Raw genomic sequence first — 20,406 nt, forward strand, 5'->3', positions numbered from 1 at the left:
ATACTGTCAGAAGCCGTCAAACAGGGGTCATCCAGTTTCCCTCGGAGGTGTCTGAGAAAAGCAACAGGAACTCCTTCTCAGGGGGCCTGCTTTTCCTTCCTCTTTCAAGGCTTTCATCAGCAATGATCAGAAAGAAGATCTAAGCACACAGCCCAGCAATGAAAATAACTGCAGTCCCATGCGGAGGAAAAAGGTCTTATGGACAATTAATACATTGTTGTGTTTGAAAATGACCAAAGACTTTAGAAAGCCCTCAGAACCATCCTTTAGTGACAGTGGAGTCATCACAGGAAAAGAAACTTATAATGCCAAAGATCTCCCAGACATAAAAAGATGTGGGACATAGTAGCAGAGGTGAAAAAGCATTTTCTGCACACTAGGTAGCTGTGATGGTCAGGCCAGTAGCAGGTTGGAAGTGGTGGCAGCTGCCATTCTTACGCTCTCTCAAAATTAGCACTCAGGGCTGGTGCCCCAGTTGCTCACCCTTAGTTATGCTACTGTGTAGTAGAAGAATCCCACCACCATCTCTGCATACTCCACATGGGGATTAAGTTTCCAACTGAGTTCTTTCTGCCTCTTAAACTTCAAAAGTAATTTTAAAAAGGCATAGCACTGAGGATGCAGCTGGCAGTCCTGTTAACAGTGCACAAGGTGAAAAAGACAACTCTTCCTGAGTTGTATCAGACCCTGGTAGCAGCCAGCAAGAGTGCATACTTATTTCCTTCAGTGTCCCAAGTGAATTACCCTCAGATGTATGGGAACAGATGCTCAGAATAAGAAGATAGCATTTGCATGAAGGTACCTTGCTGACTATAAAGTAAAGATTCTCTATTGACTGATCAAGCTTTTCACTGACTGTGCGAGGTTTGCTTTGAACTCTTGCGTGGAAAGATATTCCAAACTATGAATCACACTACTAAATTTTTAAAAATATTGCACTATATTTAGAAAAAGCTGTGAAGGAAAGAAAGAAGCTATTATCTCCATGTATACTCACTTTAATGTCTGTGCTTTAAAGTCAAACTTGGCTCTAGCAGGTCTCATCTACAGATCAAAAACAACAAAATAAAGATGATAGTTACATCTTTCAACACCCTTCTGAAAGTTGTATGGGAATGCACCCCCAGCTGCAGCAAGGACTAACACCCACTGGGGGCTGAACTAGCAGTTCTAAATTCAGATATTCTGCTACATATATGCTTGGATCTCACCCCAATGTTCAGTTCTGATGTATGGCTCTGAAGAAACTTCTCCCTTGAAACTTAAATAAGTGCCACTCTCTTGTATAAATGTCACCAATGCCATGTACAGGAAGGCAGGGGGCAGTATAAGAACAGTAAACATTTAAACACGAGACATGGGCACAGACAGACGACATGTTTACAGCAGTGCAATTGGCCTGTAAACCATGTAAAATGAGTGAACATACAGCAGTGCAACCCTGCACCCAAGTAACTTACTCTACTACAGTGAAACCCAGAGAAAACCAAAGGTAACATTCCACAAGTGTAAGTTATACCAGTGCATGTCACCCATGTACAATGGCCACCTCCCATGTGCCACTACTCTGGAATAGCTACAGAATGTCCACTCTGGATCCTGCTGTAACTTATTTCACTCTGCACCACTAATGTAAGTTACCCTGGTATAAATGTGTCATGTGGCCATGCCCCATGTCAAAACTGGTGACTGCCTTGGTAACTGCTAAGAGCCTATGGATTTAGGTCCAAATTTCCCTCAGATCCACATGCAGCTAAAGGCAGGATTTCATGGCCAGAGAAAGGCAATGCAATTTTACTCATGTGGCACTTTTACATTTTTAATCCTCCCCCCACTAGGGCAAATCTTTGAACACTTAAGCTATGATCCAAGTACTATGGTTGCCACTGGATTGATTGGTGGGAAAGAGACAAAGGCAAGGAGGTATTAAAAAAATGAGTACATATCTGAAATATCTCAAGTAGTGATGAAGGCAGATCGGACATTTAAAAGCTTATGTATGAATAGCATCCAGAGTATGATTTAGCTGGTCATAAATTATTCTGATGATTTACAACTTGGGTAATAAAATAATAAAAAACCATAAGCAATTTTCAGTAGAAATAATAAGAGTAATATTTACACTCACCCGGCACCTTTTTTGCCAAATTATCCCAAAGCATATTACAAATAAAAGGGCTGATTTCAGATCTCAGTTACACCCATACCACAGAGGGCAAAAGTTAATTCTGCTTGCATAGAGGAATCATCTCTGCTATGCCTGCAGTGCAGCCATCTCTGGGGTGCAACATGGCAACTGCTGGACACCACACAGCAACAATACACTGCAGGCTCAAGGAAAGAAGTGGAATTTGGCTAGAAAACCTCACCTAACACCAAATTCTTGTGAAAAGTGCCATGGGATCCTCAAAAAGTGTCTCCTCCTTTGTCTCTTTTAGAAGAACCAAATCATATAGTGTTTAAAGAGACTTGCTGGGATTTCTTCCAACTCTTTCTAAAGGCATTAAGAGTCATTCAAAGACAAAATGACATACCGTAGCACTAAGTCTATAAGGCAGTCAGGATCAATGATATGGAATTTCTACACATAAGGCACAGACAGGAAAAGCCAATGTAGCAATATGTAGCAAAGGATGTAGAAATGCCTTTGATTCACTAAAAGTTGCTGATATATAAATGCATGCATCACAGATGTGCACCAGCAATTCTCAGCAGACATGCTTTAACATAGACAGCTTGGTATAGAGATACCAATTAATTCACCAGGCACAAGAGTCAAAGCAATTCTAAATGAAGCCAGAATGGAAGGGAAAAAAAATAATGCATTCTCTGGAGAGCTAATGTCGGCCTCAAGCGCAACACTGTGAGAGGCAAATATTGCTTTGGGTCAAGCAGCAGACTGAGGTAACTAAAACAGACCTCTGACCCAGATTTCCTCTTTGCTGTATCGTCTACATTTAGGAGGTCCCCAAATCGCTCATTAGTGATAAACTGATGGTGCGTTGGAATAACCCCCGTGTGCCTTCTAGCTGCAATATCAGCTTCTTCTTGCTCACGTTTAAGTCGTCTCTGGTCCTCTAAAAGTTTCTGCCATAAAATTGCATAAAATGGGCAGTAAATCATGTAGTTTAGGGCATTTGGAAACTCCTAGCAAAAATAACTGCAATAAAGAGCTTACACAGGTACCAGCATAAAGATATAGCTTTAGGTTGGAAACAGACATCACCTTTCGTTGCCTTTGTGTCAACGTAATAAATTTAATGGCAGCAGAAAGGCCAAGCAAACCAATGCCCATAACCCCCATCAAGCCACAAACAGTGGCTTGACAAAGGCGATATCAATTTGTGTCACTATTTAGTGAGAGATGTCTATTTACTTCATGGTGTGAGAGTGCAGGCAGCCCAGAGCATCTCTCTAAGCAGGGAAAGCTGGACAGGTGCTTCAAGGACCTGGGGGTCCAATCCTGCACACTCCAGGAATTCCTGTCCAGGACTGGCTCCCTCCAGCCCTGGGAGCACCTGCCCAGCTTTCTCTATTTAGAGAGATGCACCCATGGGATCCTTGGGGCATGCCTCGGTAAACAGAAAAGTTGGGGTTACCCAACCTACATGTCCCAGAGATCCTAGAGGTGCATCTTAGAAGGTAGAGGAAGCCAGGCAGGTGCTCCCAGGGCTTGAGGGGTCCAATCCTGCATGGGAATTCTAAAGGTGTGCAGGACCAGGCCCCCAAGGACAACACACTGCCCATTGTCCCACGTCATCAACAGGTACAACAATAGGCAACATGTGTTTTGCCCAGTGAAGCAGGACATACTCTAGCACACCTGATCTGCTTCATTTGGTGACATCTATTTCTAGCCTTAGAGATACCCAGAAGATCAAATCGACTAACAGCACAATAATTTCCCTTTGATTTAGCTGGTGTACAGAATACATTTCTATGATCATATACTTGGAGGCAGTTCATTGGTAGAGCTTGATGGAGTTGTTTAAAATTGAACAAGCCATTCCACATACCAAGGATAGGATCTCAAGTTCACAGAAGTCAATGGGTTTTCCCATTTTCTTCCATGGACTTCAGGTCACACCTCAAAAACTGGGGGGATTTTAATTTGCTGGCTTCTCAGACAATAGATCATTAATGACAGACAATAACCATTCAGAGAACTAGTAGTTTGCATCTTTCTTCAATAACGAAATCACCATGTAGCTCATCTTTGAAAAGACTGTTAGTTTAGCCATATATTAGCCAATGATTTTAAAAGGATCTGATAAATTTGGGGACCATCAGTTTAAGACATTACAAAGGGACATGGCTTGCAGAATAGCAAGATTCAGCACTTGCAGATAATCAGGCATCTTTAAAGTATCTCAAGATGAGTACTCCAAATAAGAACACCCCCCACCCCCACAATCACTAGTTGCTTCTGAAAACTTCAGTAAACATTGTCTTAACTGATTAATGCTCAGCTGAGACTGCTGAAATCATACCTAGTTTACTGATGGACCACTTTCCACTACTGCCAAGCGCACATTCTGAATTATGCCATCCACCTGATAACAGATCTCCAAGTGCTTTGCATACAGGAAAGATCCCTCAGCCCATCCTTGTGTGGCTGGCAAGTATTCTCTCCATTTTATGTAACTGGCAAACTCAGGCACAGAGAGATACTGTATGGCCTTGGGCATTTCTGTAAGTCAGTGACAGAAGCAGTAATGGAGCTCAGGAGTCCTAGCACCCAAATCTCTTGTTCTAGCCACTATATAAAACTTCCTTCATATGTGACCATGTGGACACACAGGCAACAGAAGGATAAATGCTGTACTCTCCTCATCTGTAGCTACTGGAAGCACTGCGAAGGGCTTTACCTCTTTGTCATCATGACGTCGGCGGAGAATTTCTTCTGGAGCTTCCATGTAATCAACTGGTACAAAATGTCTTGGTGATTCTGAATCTACTTCAAAACAACATAAGGTTGTTAAAATACAAATGGACTTCTCTGGCGTAACCAGAAAGGAAAAAATGTTCTCAGATAATTTGTTTCCATTATGGCAATTAGTAATTAGCATTGACCAAATGGTTAATCAAATGAGGATACATTTTTGGATTTTTTTTTTTCCTTTTTGGCTGAACAAAGATTGAAAACAAAGGAGAGTACAAAGGTGGGGAACAGAGTAAAAAACATACAAGGACTTCATGAAGAAAAGATTTGCTGCCATTGAAATATTATTTTGCACATTACTGTTGATAAAAATTGTAAACACACATGAATGCACACACACCAATACACGCGCACACACACAAACTTGAGAAACGGTTCCTTAAAAAAAAATTAAGTGGTTTTGTTGTATTTATATATGGGACTCCGAATATCTCACTGCAGGATCCTCACATCCTAAGAGTTGCCTGAGACACAAGTGGAGCCACATGGTGATCAGAAAGGCAGCGGAAATCATTTCTCAGAAGTGCAGCCCGTTAACGAGTCCTGAACAAAAACACTAAGCAAGACACGCAAAGGACATCAGACACACTAGAAGGATGAGCATTGGAGGATGCAGAGGTTGAAGGAACAAAAATACAGAGAAAATAAGTAAAGTAGGAAGACAGATGAAGGGACACTGGTAAAGTACACAAAAAGCCACCTCCGGGGTATGTCCCAAGTTCACTTTGCAGGTTGTTGTTTGTATCCAAGCTCTGACAGAAAGCAAATGGAACAATGTTCCCATTATTTATGAAGTCTGGTGTAACAGCTCGGACAATGGAGCTATGTCGGCTAAATTCCAGGCCGGGGAAATGGCTAAGCCTTTCCACAACATCAAAGGAAGACAGGCGCTTTGGAGCTAGAGGCCTGTTTTCAGAGCACAATCCATAGAGAGGGTGGTGGTTCTTGTCTGCTATGCTCCCTTGCAGCTGCATGGGGTCATTTTGGTTCTCGGGGCTGTACAGCGATGGGGTCCCTGGGCAATCTAAGGGTGGAGTCTTTCTGGGACTGTGTTGAAAGGACTTTTTCAATCTGAAGGGAAGTGGGCTCATCAGGTAGACATTTCTGGGTAGCATGTGCCTGTCGCCCTGGACACTGCCTCTGGAATCAGGGATCTTGAAGGCCTGCTGCTGCTCATGCCTTCGAATGGTGGTGAACCTGGTGTAAGAAGCTGGGCATGCTCCTTTGCATTTGTTTATTTTATATTTCTGCGGCCCACTGGTATTGTTGATGCTGCTGTTGCTGTCATTAGATAAATTGGACAGGAGATCCATCTCATCTGTGCAAGCTGAGAGTGTATCCATAGGGACAACGTCACTAAGATCAGATGGCATGTCCTCCACATTGCTACAGGAGCGAGAGGAGCTGTCAGCCAAGTTGGCAACATCTTTCTCTTTTTGGTTTGGCTTTGGTAACTCCAGGAGGGACTCTGCTGAATACGCAGCACCCAAGCAGCTCTTAGATTGGGGAGGAGTGGGGGATTTGCTTTGTCCACTGGAGAAGTCAAGAGAGGGCATTGACCGGGATTTCTGGATTAGCTGCTCGAAGGCAGTGATGCGGGATGCCACAGTGTGTTTAGGGATCTGCTCCGAATTCTGCCGACTAGGGCTGTGCTCCATCCTGTCCTTTGATTCATTCTCAAACTGGGAAGCTATGTCCCTCACGCTGCAGGATGAGGCAGTGCCCAGATTGATCCTGGACCGGTTGATTTGATGCATGTTTTTATACAGCATGGTAAACTCTGGGCCACTCTTCCTGGAACTGGGTAAGAGGTAGCCTTTCCTAGACTGGGTGCCATACTCTTGCAGGCTCATGGTGCTGCCAGATTTGGTGACATATTCTTGCTTCGATTTCATTAACAGGTTCTCTATGCTTTCCCCTACATCTACCATGAAAGCTTTTTTGATATCAAACAGGGCAAAGGAGCTACGAAGGTTCTCGCAGCTTTGAGCTTTCTCATGAGGTAGCAGGATGTTCTTGTCCTGCCCTAGAGCTGCTGGAGCTGCTAGTTTGGGTTTGAATTTGGAAGGGAGAATTTCTGTAATGCAGACTTTTGCAGCTGATAAGGGCTTCTTATGTTTACATGTGTGACCTAACATACCAGTATTACTAGTGTTAAAGGTTCGGCTATTAGTTGAAGAGGGTGCGATCATATGAGCATTCCCACCTTTACGATCCACTGGTAAGCATGCAGAATAAAATAAATAAAACCTGTTAGCTTAAATGCCAGAAAGCTCTCGAGAAAGGAGAGAAAACATGCTTGGATTTCACAAAACACTCTTTAAAAAACCGCTGTCGAAAATAAAGAGAAGCAGAGAGACAAAGCACAACAAGCTGAACTACTGAAGCAGGTGCAAAGGTACAGATCATGTCAGAAATGCTGCTAAGAGCCACATGCCTGATCCAGGACTACAGCACTTTAGGGTTGAATCCTACAAAGTGCTGAGCACCCTCAGCTTCCATGGATGTTGCCACCCCATGCACAAGGCAACTCAACTCCTGGCAGGATCAGTGCCTTAGCATAGAGGCAGAGGTACTAATGTTGCAAAAAGCATATTAATGCAAGCCTGGAATGAGACTAACCATGATCCCCACATAACACCTGCCAAGTACATTATTCTCATCTGGGACAGGCAAGTCAGAGATTGTCTGCATTAAAACAAGCAGGCTATATCCACTGGCCCCACCCGAGCACTATCCCACAGTGTCCTTCTCAGGGGCTCTCCTTACTGAGGACCAGCTGAGTGTGCTCTGCTTGGACAGTCTTGTTTGCCTAAAGTGCCTCTTATTGTACTCAAAAGCAGCTGGAAGATGAAGAGAGACAGACATCTGGGTGTGACGCACTATTTTGCAGGAGGACTAGTGTTTGGAAAGTGAAAGAACCAGCTCCCTCCCGCATATACACACTTCCCAAGCCATTTTTAGCTCAGGGTGAATCCCATTCTCCTCCCCCCGACCCACAGGCAGGCTTCTGGCCTTTCCCAGTGCTCTGCATGCTCCAAGATGGTGGGAGCCAGTGAGGGGAGGCTCAAAAGGTCCAGCGGTCTCTGCTGGGCTGGCATCTGTCTTGATACTACATGGACTTCAGGGTGGTTGCTGATTTCAGCAGTGTCCATCATATTGTGTGGCCCCTTTGAGCCAGGTAAGCCCTGGAGTGCATGGTGCAGAAATTAAGGAGCTGAAGTGAGACCAGCAGACACCACTAGGCCTGCTGAGACTCCATATAAGAAACAGCAGCAGAGGCTGGGAGACAGAGGTAGAGCATGGGAAGGCAGGGCAGGAGGGTCCACAACACAAGGACCAAAGGCAAGTGGGGGTGGGAGACTCCAAGGTGAGTGTTGAAAAGGGGGAGGTAAGAATATGGGAAAATGACCAGAGGAGTCAGGGTCCTGTTGAAAAAAGGGACCTGGGCATCAGAACAAGTGATCAAAGGAAAAGATGACAAGGCTAGGTTGGGAAGAGACAGAAAGAAGTGGGGACAGCAGAGGAGGAGACAAAGGAATGACAGATGAGATCTCCTTGGGTTTGGACAAGGGCCCAAACCCTCTTGGTGCTCCCTTCTTACCCTCACTATCACTCAGGTTCTGATTCATTATGTGGAATGGAAGACAAGGGATGAGGCTCTGCTGACCTACCTTTAGTGGAAGCAGAGCTAGATGGGCGCTTGAGACCGCTTAACCCCTGTAGCGGGATATCTCCACCTTCCAGCACGCTCTTATAAATCTGCCTTTCATTGTCCAAGCCAGCAGGGTCCCCCGGTGCTGATTCGAGATCTCGCCTTACTGCATAGTAGTTGGGAGAATAGGCTGAGCTAGAAAATGATTTTTTTAAAAGAGAGACAGAGAAAAGTGATGGGTCTTTTCCTGTTTGCTTCAACAGCACCATGAGACAGGAAGAGGAAATTCTACTTCTGTGCAAGGGGGCGGACTAGACGACCCCAGAGGACCTTTTTAATCCTATAACTCTAGGAAACCAGGCTTGTGAATCAAAACAGAGCTGTGCACACAAATCATATACCTCTGGCTGGCAAAACAGTAGATGCAAAATTTCTTTCTAGAGATCATAAATTTCCAGAAATAACATGCTAAATACACAGCATTGCTACAGTGCCATACATTCCAGTCTCTCAAGGATCTTTACCAGCTAAGCTTCTCAGTAAATGAGAGGTGGGTAAGTACTCTATTTCATAGAGGGGGAAACCAAGGCACAGAGAAGGCCACAAATTTGTCTTGGGCTACAGAAATTCAGTGGCTGTGTTAAAGAAAGACAGACACCTTACACGTACCTAGTTCTCTGCTCTAACAGGTAAATCTTTCTGTCTCCCATTTACAAAGCATTTCTTCCCATGAACAGCCTATAGAATATACTGCTTCAAATACATTCCTGAGTTTAAATTCTGCCCAGAGCATAATCTCAGTTTTTACATTCCACTCTGCCCAAATGCACAAAACTCCCTCTCTAGGGAGAACAAATTTCAGCAGTCCAAGCAGATCTAAGAACAAAATTTTGTCCCTGGCATTGGATATACATTTTAAAAATAGACCTGACTTCAGATTTTTAGGCTGTAAGGAACTAAAATGATTTACTACAATCCCCCAACAGCCAAAGTGAAAGCATCTTCCCAAAGGTGCAAATTAGTGAAATATTTTGCCTAGCATATGATCCATGCAGTCCTTTGTTCTCTTCCAGATACAAAAGGCCAGCACTATCATGGTATAAATGGCTTTTCCAGAAGCAAAAGACATGCCAAACAGTCAAGTAGACTGCTTCTCATAAGAGCTGATTTCATCCAATGCCAGTGCTTGTACAGCTTCAACCAGACTCTTTTTAATAAGATGCAATGTTAACATAACAAAGCTGTTCCTGGGGGCAAAGTACAACTTTGTAAGCTTAAAAAAAATATCAACTCATTCACTGATCCAAGCAAAGAGTTTGGAATCAGGTTTGGATCTCAATACCCAGTGGCAATTTCACCTCCCATGTCAATAATAACATACAGCACCTATGATCATCTGTGTGTGCTTGTCTGTGCCTGGTATATCAGGATAGATATGGTGCTTATTGGGTAATAGAAGGTTTTGGAACATGAGAGAACTGTTTCTGGGGCTGGAATTACAAAATGTCTAGTACCCCACTCAGTCCCTGGATGACACAGAAGATTGCAAGTGGATCGCACACATTCAGTCCCACAGGTGGCTCCCTGGGATAATAAAATTGCTGGCAAAATACAAAATTACAGGCAGCAACAATTCCTTGCTCTTTCAAGCCCAGGAAAAAATTCCACCGACTTCAGTGGGATTCATAGGAACTCTGTTCTGTACTCTCTAGTCTCACCAAGTTTTGCCCAGTGCCTTTCTTTGCCCACACAGGCCACCCCAGCTGTTACCAGGGATATGATAATTAGACCTCTGAGGCTCTCCACCCGGAAGGTGGAAGTATTTTAGCCCAGGGCTCAGATGAGTCTTTCTTAAGGAAAGTACCTGTGGGAGAGGAAGCATCTGGGAGAATCCTCTTATTGACTTCTCCCTATCTGTTCCCACCCTGTGAAACAGACTGCAGTGCCTGCAGCCAGTGCTATCCGCAAGAAGGCTCGAAGGCTCCACTCCAGCTCTGGCAGCCAGAAGCACCCCTACCTCAGCAGCCTGGTGGTTGTTTAGCTCTCCTGGAAAAGGCCTGTGAATGGGCTCAGGCTGCCCGTTCCCGGCCCCAGCATCTCCAGGCTTTCTCCCCTTCCCCAACATAAACCCTGAAATTGTGACATACGCCATGGAGACACTGCTGCCAAATGGGGCAACCCGATTCCCTTCTGTGGGGGAGATCAAAGTACGGAGATGCAGAACGATTTCACCTCACAAATTGAGAATCAGAAGATACGGCTTATTAAATGGAATACACTAAAAAATTTAGAATTAATAAATTTACTCCATGATAATTGTAATTATGAGATTGTAATTATCTCCTGGAGTTCTAGAGACATCAGAACCAAGCATTTTGGTTTCAGACCCTCTCCAGTATTTATGGTATTATCTATTTATTTAAGCCACTTCAACTCCTGTGGAAGTCAGTCAGTGGTAGGGTCCCCATGAGCTTTGGTGAGACCTATGTAGAGCTCAGACAGAAGGTAGAGACAGTGATTTCAGAAAATGGAAATGATCCAAGGAAGCAGCAGTCTGGCCTGTCCACTACAAACAAAAGGTTCACAAGGTTTGGCACTCTCTGAGGACAGTCAGGAATACAGGTTCTTCTCAGCCACTGGCGAGGAAAACCTATACATGTATATTTAGCACTGGTTTCCTTTAGCACAGGTTTCCTTTTTTCTTTATTACACTCTCCTTATTAGAATAGATGATGGAAATGACTGACTTGACAAGGCCAAGACACCTGCCCAATTACAGTAATAGAAATCCCTTTACAACAAGTGCATGTAAAACTGACTGCAGGAGAGCTCAAAAATTATATATCTTAAAAGGTTCAAGTAGGTGAACATACATAAAATTAATAGACAGCAGAGAGGATGACATGTCTTTCCCCACCACGCATTCATCTGAATACGATAAATGTGCCACAGTGGAATGTTAAACATCGGTTTCAATTAAAGAGAATAACAGGTTAGCAGTGAGTGCTAACATCACAGCCAGCATTAATCAGCAGTGCTCCGGATCCGGCCCTGGAATTATTCTCCATCCTTTAAAGTAAAGCTGGATTCATCTGCAATCCACTTTCTGAATATTCGTCTAAAATAGCAACATGCCATTTCAGTCTCCAAGCACTACTAAATTGTTTTTCCTCCCAGAGTTAAATGCATGACAGTGGTTTCTTCTGGTAACAGCATCATTTTCATTTGACAATGAAGATGAATAGACATTATGCACAGTTGTGAACATCTGACAGAAGTTTCTTACTCATTTTATGCGAGTGTTAGAAACAATCTTAGCACTTTGAGACTGTAGCTTTCTTTACACACAGCACAACCAATTATTTGTAAATTTCATCCATGGATAAATTAAGAGTTTTGTTTGCATTTTAAGCAGTAACTCTGTGGAACAAGGATCTTCACTGGATTAAAGAGCAATTATGTGACAATGTTAAACTTCATTCAAAGCTATTCTTCAACATTCTACATTCAATGAGTCTAACCAATGCACAAATATAAGGTGCTTGGTAAGTGTAGGCATGTGTCACCACTTCCAAAATCTTCAGAAAAACCCAAACTGTAAAAAAATGCAAAAAGTCATTCTGAAACTTACTAGGATGAATGGTCTGTGGAAGTTTCCAGAGGAGTGGTGCTTGCTGTACTCTGCAAAAGTCCAAACAAAGAAGTCACTGATACAGACTTGCATTCAAAGAGAAAGAAAAAGCCTTGCTTAAGTAATTTTCCATCTCTAGCTAAAACGTTGGCCTTTGGGAGATATTGAGATTTAAGTTTAAATACAAGCTAAAGCATCAATGTCTCCACAGAAGAGCGACAATTTTCTTGGGTTCCTTCAGGACAGTGACAGGTTTTAGCACAGCCAATGCGTTTTCACAGTGCCTATTCTTTTGTCTGCGAATGAGTCATTGTGAATAAAGCCAAAAGCAAGAAGAGATAACCAGCTGGGCCAGGACCAGGAGACACATGCTCATAATTATTTCTCCAAGCTTTCCTCCCCAACCATCCCCAGCCCCCCCTTTTCTTTAAAGGTATATCACATTTCTGTAGCACATACATTCCTCATAAATATTCCTCATAACGCTAACAAGAAAGGAAATGTTTCAATCCAGTTTCCATACTTAAAAGGAAGCAATGCCAGCTGCACAGGTTCAATAGCAAAAGCCAGTTCTCATCCGCTTGTTTAAATCCATCTAAAATTTTCTAGGCATGCTGTTTAGTAATCTGAAGAAGTTTGGAAGATACATTTTGATTTAGGATTTCTACCCCCCTGCACACAAATATAGATTCAGGGACAGTTTGAAATCCAGCTGCACAAAAGTAAACGGGGCCTTTGCAGTAGCAGCTTTTGTGAGTCCTGATCAAGTCATTGCAGATTTTCGTTTTCAGTAAATAATAATTTGAGCATTACCCAATGGGCATTTCTAGGCTATCACTGTTTGAGTCACGTAGATCATCAGAAGGGCAGCAGCTGGTATTCTGCCCAAGAAGGCTACAGCAAGTAGAGCTTAAGGAGAGTTGTATAAAAATCTTTCATAAAAATCCAGATCTTGGATGGGCACAGGGTCCCCAGCAGGCAGCAGAGAGTGGGGTATGTATGAAAAGAGAAAAGGCAATTTGGCTCAAAGGCACAAGATGATGATGTGACGTAAACCAAGAATTTTAAGCTGCTTGCTGCTGCCTATTCATGTGAAAAATAGCAAGGGGGGTTTTGCTGAGACACCAAACTCAAAACAAACCTTAAAAAGGAGTTTGGGGAGGGAGGGAGAAGGAAACCACTATATCTGAAATGGATTTCAAGCAGGATTCTCAGCTTCATGTTCTATCATTTCTGACAGCTACACAGCAAGCCATGCAGTCAAAACGGTCAGAACCATTATTTATCTCAATCTCATTTAAAAATCATCCAGCAGTGAATAGATTAGAGCAGAGAGTTTGGAAACAAGGATTGACAGCATGAAAAGAATAGGAAATACCTTCTGTGGCTTTTTATCTGGCGTTTTATAAAGCTTCTCCATTTTTTCTAAATCTGCCTCTAACTCAGTCTGGTAGAGGTAGAGGTCTTTTTCTAGATCAGTCTGGTTAAAGGAGAAGAAGAAGAAGAATGGGAAAATAATGCTTAGGGTTAGGGGAAACCAAAGGAATGTTAATTTTGGAAAAAAAAAAAAGAGCCTTTTTATTGAAAAAACAGACTGAGATGGTACAGACATTCACCAGTAATTAATCACTTATCAGTAATTAGAGACAATTGTTTTAAGCATTTCACATTTAAATTCAGAGATGCACAAGGCCTGATAGAATCTAATTTTACAAACCATAAATGCCACAAAAACACACCTGTTTTAAAAAAATAATCAATCATACTGTAATATCAATGCAATCTGCTGTTAGTGCAATCATTGCTGCAGGTCAAAAATCAAAGCCACCATTTAGATCTATGGCAGATTATGCTTTAAGGATTGTTTATTAAATAGATTTATTAGCCACTTAATAGTTAGGGTAATAAGATCAAGCCAAATTAGCAAAGGAAAAAAAATCATCACCCACAAGCACACAAAATCCACACAGTGCTACAGGAAAAGAAAAACTCCCCCACACCATACACCACAGTATAATGTATGTGAGACAATTACCTTTCTATCCTCTCTAGTAAGGATAGAGCAATCTCCAGGAGTATAATCCCATATCTTTTTTGGAGGCTGATGGAAAGCAGAGGAAGGAAATGAGGAAATGAAGATAAGGAAAGACATCACAGAGAATATGGAAACTGGATTAGAACAGAGGGGGATACATTAGGGGCCTGCATCAACACCAAAAAATAAAATTAAAAAGAGAGAGAGAGCGAGAGAAAGAGAGAGAGGAGAAGCATAAACTGGCTGTAGCACAAATTCCAAAAGACTATGGGAGGCCAAGGGCACATGCATGGTTTGAGAGGGTTTGGTTTTACATATTGGTTGGAAGCCATTTTTAGTTTTGCAAGGTGCTTTTTATGGGTTTTATGCTCCCCAGAGGGAGTGTGCGGGCAGTGGTTAAAGCAGCGGTTCCCAACCTTGGGTCATAACCCAAATGAGGGTTGCGAGGGCAATGCCAGTGGCGCCACACACATAGGATGAACCGCACCGCGTTCCAGGAGCTCCCTTGCCCCCACCCCCCAGCCACCGCCACCACCACCACACTCCACTCCCAGCAGCAGGTCACGGCAAAAAAAGGTTGGGAACCACTGGATTAAAGCATTCATAACATAAAAGAGAAAGAAAAAGGGAAGGGATTAACAGTAAAAAAAAAAGCATTTGCTTGCTCACTTTTCTTTCTAAAAAGGGAACAGCAGAACGAAGGCCTTTCATAAATAAAAAGAAGAGATGTTTTCTCCCTGCCCAACTCTACCCCCATTGCAGACTGTATATACATACCATGTTAACAAATGGCTGAATTTCCATGTTTGCATTGTAGGGCAATGAGAATGCAGAACTGTTATTTTCCATTCCACTCTTTGGAGTGGCAGGTGTGAGGTACAATGAAATCTGGGAATCAGTGATTTAAAATTCAACCTATGTAGGATGGCTCTTGATTTTAAAGGAATTTTTGGTCTTTGTTTAAGTTATACTTCTGGTGGAACGAGTAACATTGCAGAGCATTGTTCAGGGCTTATGTCCTAATGTCTCCTTCTATGCAGATAACACCATGCTAGGCAGTCCCACTAGCACACAGTTCATGCATGGGGCTGAAGACACAGCCAGGAATGGCTATTCTTTCCAAGTGGATTCTTTTCCACAGCCCCAAACCAAAAAAATATGATCTCCTGGTTCACAAATTAAGCAGTCCTAGGTGTTTATACTTTTCTATCTGAGGCATGTCACAGAGAGAATAAATAGAGAGCTTGCCAATGTCTGTTTTACTGGAGGTGGAACTGAACTGAAAATTTTGGATCTTGATTCAACTCTCTCCAAAATTCATTTTTTTCTATTTCTGCAGCCACTTTTTAGACTGCAGATACTTCAAATAACTATTACTTATCCCAAGAAATCTGTGGCTGCCATTCATCATTTGTTCAGAGTTATGGCAGATGGACCTACAGTAGAGTCAATAGAGGTCTTTTGGGTCGAACAAGTCTCTTCTTCCCCAAACTTTTTCTTTCCAGTGTTATAGCAAAAAACATAATCACAACTGCCCTGGAAAGATCAAAGTGAAGTTGCCAACACATGAGGTTTTAAGCACTAGGAGAGCACCAGGGAAATTGCCCATGATACCAGGCCACAAACAGACCTCACTAGGAAAAGTTACTACAAGCCACCTAATGTGTGGATACAAGAAGTAGGGATGGTCTTACACCTCTTCAGCCATTGTCCAGGCCCCCACTGAGTCTAGTACTGGATAGACATGCTACAGTCTAGTGCTGGTTAGACAGGCCAGTGTTATTTGATCCCCAGAGTGAAAGACAATGGAACTGAAATGACAAGTTCTATAGACAGGCCCTTTAGAGCCTGGTAGCTACAAACCATAATTAGGGAGCAAGAGAAAAGGAAAGTCTCACTGAGGGCATCCCTGTATGCAGAGCAAAAATACCAGTAGCACATTGTCTTGGGTGGATTCCTAGGGGTCTCCCGGGGCAGCAGTGATGGCGATCCAGCTGCTTGAAGCCTGGCTGGCAGCTGGAGTGTGGCTCTGGCTGGCCAGGCTCCCTTTCTGACGCATGCTGCTACTATATGCACGACACCACTTTTTTCAGCAGCGTTTTTTTTTCTGATACTAGGATCTCCCAGTGTCAAAAAAATCCACCATGCTGCAAATTAGCAGCACAGTAAACACGTGCATGTGTGCTGCATGAAGTTTGCAGTGCCTCAAAGCACACATGCACGCTTGTAGGGACTGTCCACTCTCCACTGAGCCTTAGCAAAAAAGGAACCCATGCCAAAGGGACTGAATCCCACCGAGACAACAGGGCCTTTGTTCATAGGGCACACATGCTTCCAAAGCACCACTGAGACTTCCATGGCACTGGCTAGGAGCAGATATGGAACACCAAATGAGAAAAGTGCTGCTTCACTCTTCCCAAGACAGCTGCTGTAACCTGTCTAATCCAAGTCATGTCAACAAGGGACCTTGCAGGGCTTGGCTTTCCATGGCTTTGTGCCTAGCAGTCACTCTGCCTATAGCATAACCCAACCAGAATTGTACCAATGGCAGCATTTCATGCCTACTTTATGAGTAAGGAAAAATGCCACAAGACAGTGGGAAATTAGGCCTAGAATTTCAGTGGAAAACAAGCTGAGTCAAACAGCATTTTGAAAAACCCAGCCCTAGCCAACTCAAGCTACATTGCCTTGATTGGACATGCGGCTGTTGATGGTCTGGTTCTCTACAGGCTTGGAAAAAAGTTCTACAACTGGGAGCTGCTCTTTAAGACCAGAACTCATTTTTCAGAGCTGTGATTCAATGAAGTATTGTCAAATGTTTAGCATTTTCCAACAAGTTAAAAAATTAGGAGATGTGGTGTTGATGCCTACACAGTCAGATGGGTCACCAATTGGCTGGAGGGATGTGGGCAGTGGGGTCCCCCAGGGCTTGGTCCTCAGGCCCACACTGTTCAAGATCTTCATCAGCAACTTGGATGAGGGGGTGAAAAGCACCTTGGTTCAAATTTGCGGATGACACTAAGATGTGGGGAGAAGTGGGCATGCTAGAAGGGAGGGACAGGCTGCAATTGGATCTGGACAGGTTACAGGGGTTGTGGATGAGAATAAGATGGGATTTAATACTAACAAGTGCAGGGTACTGCACCTAAGGAGAAAGAACCAGCAGCATACCTACAGGCTGGGGAACTCCCCTCTCATCAGCACAGAGGCAGAAAAGGATCTTGGACTCCAAGATGAACATGGGCCACCAATGTGGGGACGCAGTCAGGAAGGCTAATCGCACCTTGTCATGCATCCACAGATGCATCACGAGCAGGTCCAAGAAGGTGATCCTCCCCCTCTATGTGACACTGGTCAGACCACAGTTGGAGTACTGCATCCAGTTCTGGGCGCTGCACTTCAGGAGGGATGTGGACAACATTGAGAGGGTCCAGAGAAGGGCCACTCTCATGATCAGGGGGCAGCAGGGCAGGCCCTACGAGGACAGGCTATAAGACCTGAACCGGCTCAGCCTCCACAAGAGAAGGCTGAGAGGGGATCTGGTGGCTGTCTATAAACTGGCCAAGGGAGACCAGCAGGCAATGGGAAAGTCCCTGCTCCCCCGAGCACTATTGGAAGTAATAAGGAATAACAGCCACAAGTTGACAGAGAGTAGGTTCAGGCTAGACATCAGGAAGCACTACTTCACAGTTAGGGTGGCTACAATCTGGAACCAACTTCCTAGGGAAGTGGTGCTCTCTCCTACCCTGGGGGTCTTCAAAAGGAGGCTAGATGGACACCTTGCCGGGGTCGTTTGACCCCAGCATTTTTTCCTGCCATGGCAGGGGGTTGGACTTGATGATCTGCTCAGGTCCCTTCCGACCCTACCAATTATGAAACTATGAAGGGGAGACTGCCACATGTGGCTGTCACATATTTCTTCTTGGAACACTATTCTCCTCCAATCATCCTACCTCTGAGACTGAGCAGTGTGCACAGAGCAGAAATGCATGACTTGAACACTCAAATATGGAAGTCAGAGACAGATGCCAGGTCTTCTGACATCTATAAATTTTCTGTTTCCTTTTCTAGGTTAGCCACTGATTTAAGCCAGTTGTAATGAAGTTGATCACACTGATGACAAATCTTCAATCCACAGTAAAGACTATATTGTCTTACATGTCATGTGCCTGTCATTCCACTGTCTGGAAGTAAACAGAGAGAGATCCCTCCGATCCTAGTGGAAAGTGAGAGTGTGTGTTCTGAAGATTTAATTTCTGTCATTAATATCTTTTTAAAAATCAAAATGACATTACAGCAAGAAGGTAGCAGTTAGAACACATCTATGAGGTAAATTCTATCTTCCGATGCACTTGTGATACATCCCCAAAGTTAATGGGGACTGTGGGTGAATGCCTAAGAACAGAATAGGACACTGAACAAATACCTTTTAGGTGTGTGCATTTTTTAATAATAGCACATTTTCAAATTCACTCAATATTAACTTCATCCTGTTCCCACTGAGGTCAATGGGTGTTTGACCATTGGCTTCCATGGGAGCAGAGGTACACCAATACTGAACACTTTTGAAAATCCCATCCCTAAGGTGGAAGGCACAAGGGCATGATCTGCAAAGGTTTTGGCTGGGGAGAAGCACGAGGTGCACAAGAGGAACTATTAAAACATGCCCTCTACCAGAACAACAAAGTATACCAGAATACAAAGATCCTGAACTACATTAGAACAAGTTCACTGCTCTTCTCTGGTTCTTTGGGTAAATTGGATATCTTTTATTAGACCAACTGAGATATCAGATTTAGCCAAAGAACCTTGTCTGTCTATGTCCTTAGACCAACGTGGCTACAACCTATACCCCTGCAGTTCTCTAGCACTTTCTATCCTATGGTTTCAGCATGCATTGGTGACATTAATTAAGCCTCATGTGTATCTTTTAAGGTGTACATGAGTAATATTTAATTGGCAGAGAGGTCAGTTAACTTGGTCAAGGGCAGAGAGGGAGGGAGTATGTCCCAAGTCTTGCTCTTGCCTTAAGAACATGACCTCCCATGTCTTCAGTAATCCAGGTTCCTGTGACCCAGTGAATGAGGCTACATGAACAGGCATGGCTGGATGAATCCATCTATTGGAATTGCTGAAAGAGGTTTAGAAGATGTGAATTATTGATGCTTCTAGGGTACCTGGGAAGAGCTAAGGGCTTGATTCTGCTCTTAAGTTACACCAGAGAATCAGGAATAACTCCATTGAAGCCTGTGGAGTTGAACCAATGTAAAAACACATCAAGTGATATTAGAGCCATGCTGTAAGACTCTAGAGCAGTGGTCCCCAACCTTTTTATGGTCAAGATCACTTTTTGGCACCCCATGATCTACCATGCCCCTCCTTCCCCCACTTCCCAGACAAGCTACCCAGGTCTCTGATCCCACTCACCCAGCCCAGTCTGGGTGGCAGGGGGCATGGTTCAGCCCAGCCACGTGTATCCTGCTGCTCCCGATTGTGGAGCCTCTGACAGACTGAAATCGACTGTCAGAGGCTCCACGATTGACCAGTCAATCTCAGTGGTTGGTGTCCACTGCTCTAGAGGTCTTAAGAACAATGTGGGGCTAATCTTTTTTAAATAGTCTCCAACAAAATTACATCTGTCCTTGTTGGATAATTAGGCTTTGTTTTATCATTCTTAGAGCTGTGAAATCAAGGGATTCTTTCAAGACAGCTGTGCAACTTGACCTTTAATAAAAGCACATGATTTTCTTGATTCCACCATTTGTAGGGGATTGTTTCAAGGAACAGTTCTGGAACACTCAATGCAAACTTGGGACACTATGTTTGGGACGCTGCAGGTGACATGCAGAAGGGAAGGAGCAGGACATGGTGAAGATCAGTTTGTGGACTTTTCAGACAAAAAACCTAAGGAACAAGGGCTGACATAAGGGAATGGTTTAAGTTGTGTCATTGGGTAAGTAACAGCTATCCTGGACCCGGGAGAAGGAACAAGTGAATGGAAAAGGGGACTTAAATTACTGAGAATGATGGGTGTCGGTACATAAGTGCAGAGGCTGTTCTGATGTGCTGTAATTACAATGCATTGGAGCAGACTTCATTAATCAAGTTTGCTGGAATGGGGCAATTAGCACATTCCAGCAGCT

At 43.5% G+C, this 20,406-nt stretch overlaps 1 protein-coding gene across 14 annotated transcripts in view; it reads right to left on the reverse strand.

Moving 5' to 3' along the window:
* SORBS1 (sorbin and SH3 domain containing 1) overlaps nt 1–20,406 on the reverse strand; it is a 109,761-nt gene that overhangs the window by 22,009 nt on the left and 67,346 nt on the right. For 6 of the 14 annotated variants that reach the window (XM_059729715.1, XM_059729707.1, XM_059729710.1 and 3 more), the window contains 7 exons: nt 14,264–14,329; nt 13,607–13,708; nt 12,229–12,278; nt 8,617–8,792; nt 4,869–4,954; nt 2,920–3,087; nt 998–1,044 (listed from right to left, as the gene is read on the reverse strand). In XM_059729715.1, the coding sequence (XP_059585698.1) occupies nt 998–1,044; nt 2,920–3,087; nt 4,869–4,954; nt 8,617–8,792; nt 12,229–12,278; nt 13,607–13,708; nt 14,264–14,329 (695 nt within the window). Of the gene's footprint in view, nt 1–997; nt 1,045–2,919; nt 3,088–4,868; nt 4,958–8,616; nt 8,793–12,228; nt 12,279–13,606; nt 13,709–14,263; nt 14,330–20,406 lie in introns of all 14 variants that reach the window. The other 8 variants (XM_059729706.1, XM_059729709.1, XM_059729712.1 and 5 more) reach the window with 2 other exon arrangements.

Source organism: Alligator mississippiensis, chromosome 6 (genome assembly GCF_030867095.1).
Source record: "Alligator mississippiensis isolate rAllMis1 chromosome 6, rAllMis1, whole genome shotgun sequence".
NCBI lineage: Eukaryota > Metazoa > Chordata > Crocodylia > Alligatoridae > Alligator > Alligator mississippiensis.